This window comes from Triticum dicoccoides, unplaced genomic scaffold (assembly GCF_002162155.2).
Source record: "Triticum dicoccoides isolate Atlit2015 ecotype Zavitan unplaced genomic scaffold, WEW_v2.0 scaffold69252, whole genome shotgun sequence".
In the NCBI taxonomy this organism is placed as follows: Eukaryota; Viridiplantae; Streptophyta; class Magnoliopsida; order Poales; family Poaceae; genus Triticum; species Triticum dicoccoides.
This window is the reverse complement of record NW_021292462.1, coordinates 19,127-19,790: the sequence shown is the minus strand read 5'-3', so window position 1 is coordinate 19,790 and position 664 is coordinate 19,127. Positions and strand designations below refer to the sequence as shown.

Genomic DNA, 664 nt, shown 5'->3' with positions numbered 1-664 from the left:
ATGCGCGCGGCACGTTCCTGTGCTGCCGGCAGGCTGCCCGGCGGCTCGTCAGAGGCGGCGGCCGGCGGATAGTCACCTTTTCTTCGTCGAACGTTGCGTCGCTCCGGCCAGGGTATGGCGCGTACGTAGCGACGAAGGCGGCCGTGGAGGCCATGACCAAGGTGCTGGCCAAGGAGCTCGCCGGAACTGGCATCACGGCCAACAGCGTGGCGCCGGGGCCGGTCGCCACGCCCATGTTCTACGCCGGGAAGTCCGAGGAGCGCGTGAGGGTCGTCGCCAACGAGTGCCCCATGAAGCGCATCGGCGAGCCAGCGGACGTGGCGCCGGTGGTCGGCTTTCTCTGTAGTGACGCCGCCGGGTGGATTAACGGCCAGGTGATTCGGGTCAATGGTGGGTACGTGTAGTTTGTGCCTTTTGCTCATATCCGATGTGCGTGTAACTCGATTACAAATGAGAAGATCCACTCGGTCGATCTCCACGTTGTCACGTCGATTTACATGAATGAACAAGCACGGTTTTTTCTTAAATAGCAGCACACAATCTTTTCACTGGTTTAAAATGAAGCACAAGAGGATACAAACACAATAAAAACACAATTGACCTTTGCATAGTTAGAATGCATACAACCAACATCAACGCATGCACATAAAAAACACATGAGCGT

At 56.5% G+C, this 664-nt stretch overlaps 1 protein-coding gene across 1 annotated transcript; it reads left to right on the top strand.

Annotated features, from left to right (window-relative positions):
* Window positions 1-5: 5 nt before the first annotated feature.
* LOC119347603 (NADPH-dependent aldehyde reductase-like protein, chloroplastic) lies at window positions 6-426 on the top strand (the record flags this gene model as incomplete). The annotated part of the gene is made up of 1 exon (XM_037616218.1): window positions 6-426. A coding segment is annotated over one exon (399 nt), but the record flags the coding sequence as incomplete, so codon positions are not given.
* Window positions 427-664: the final 238 nt, after the last annotated feature.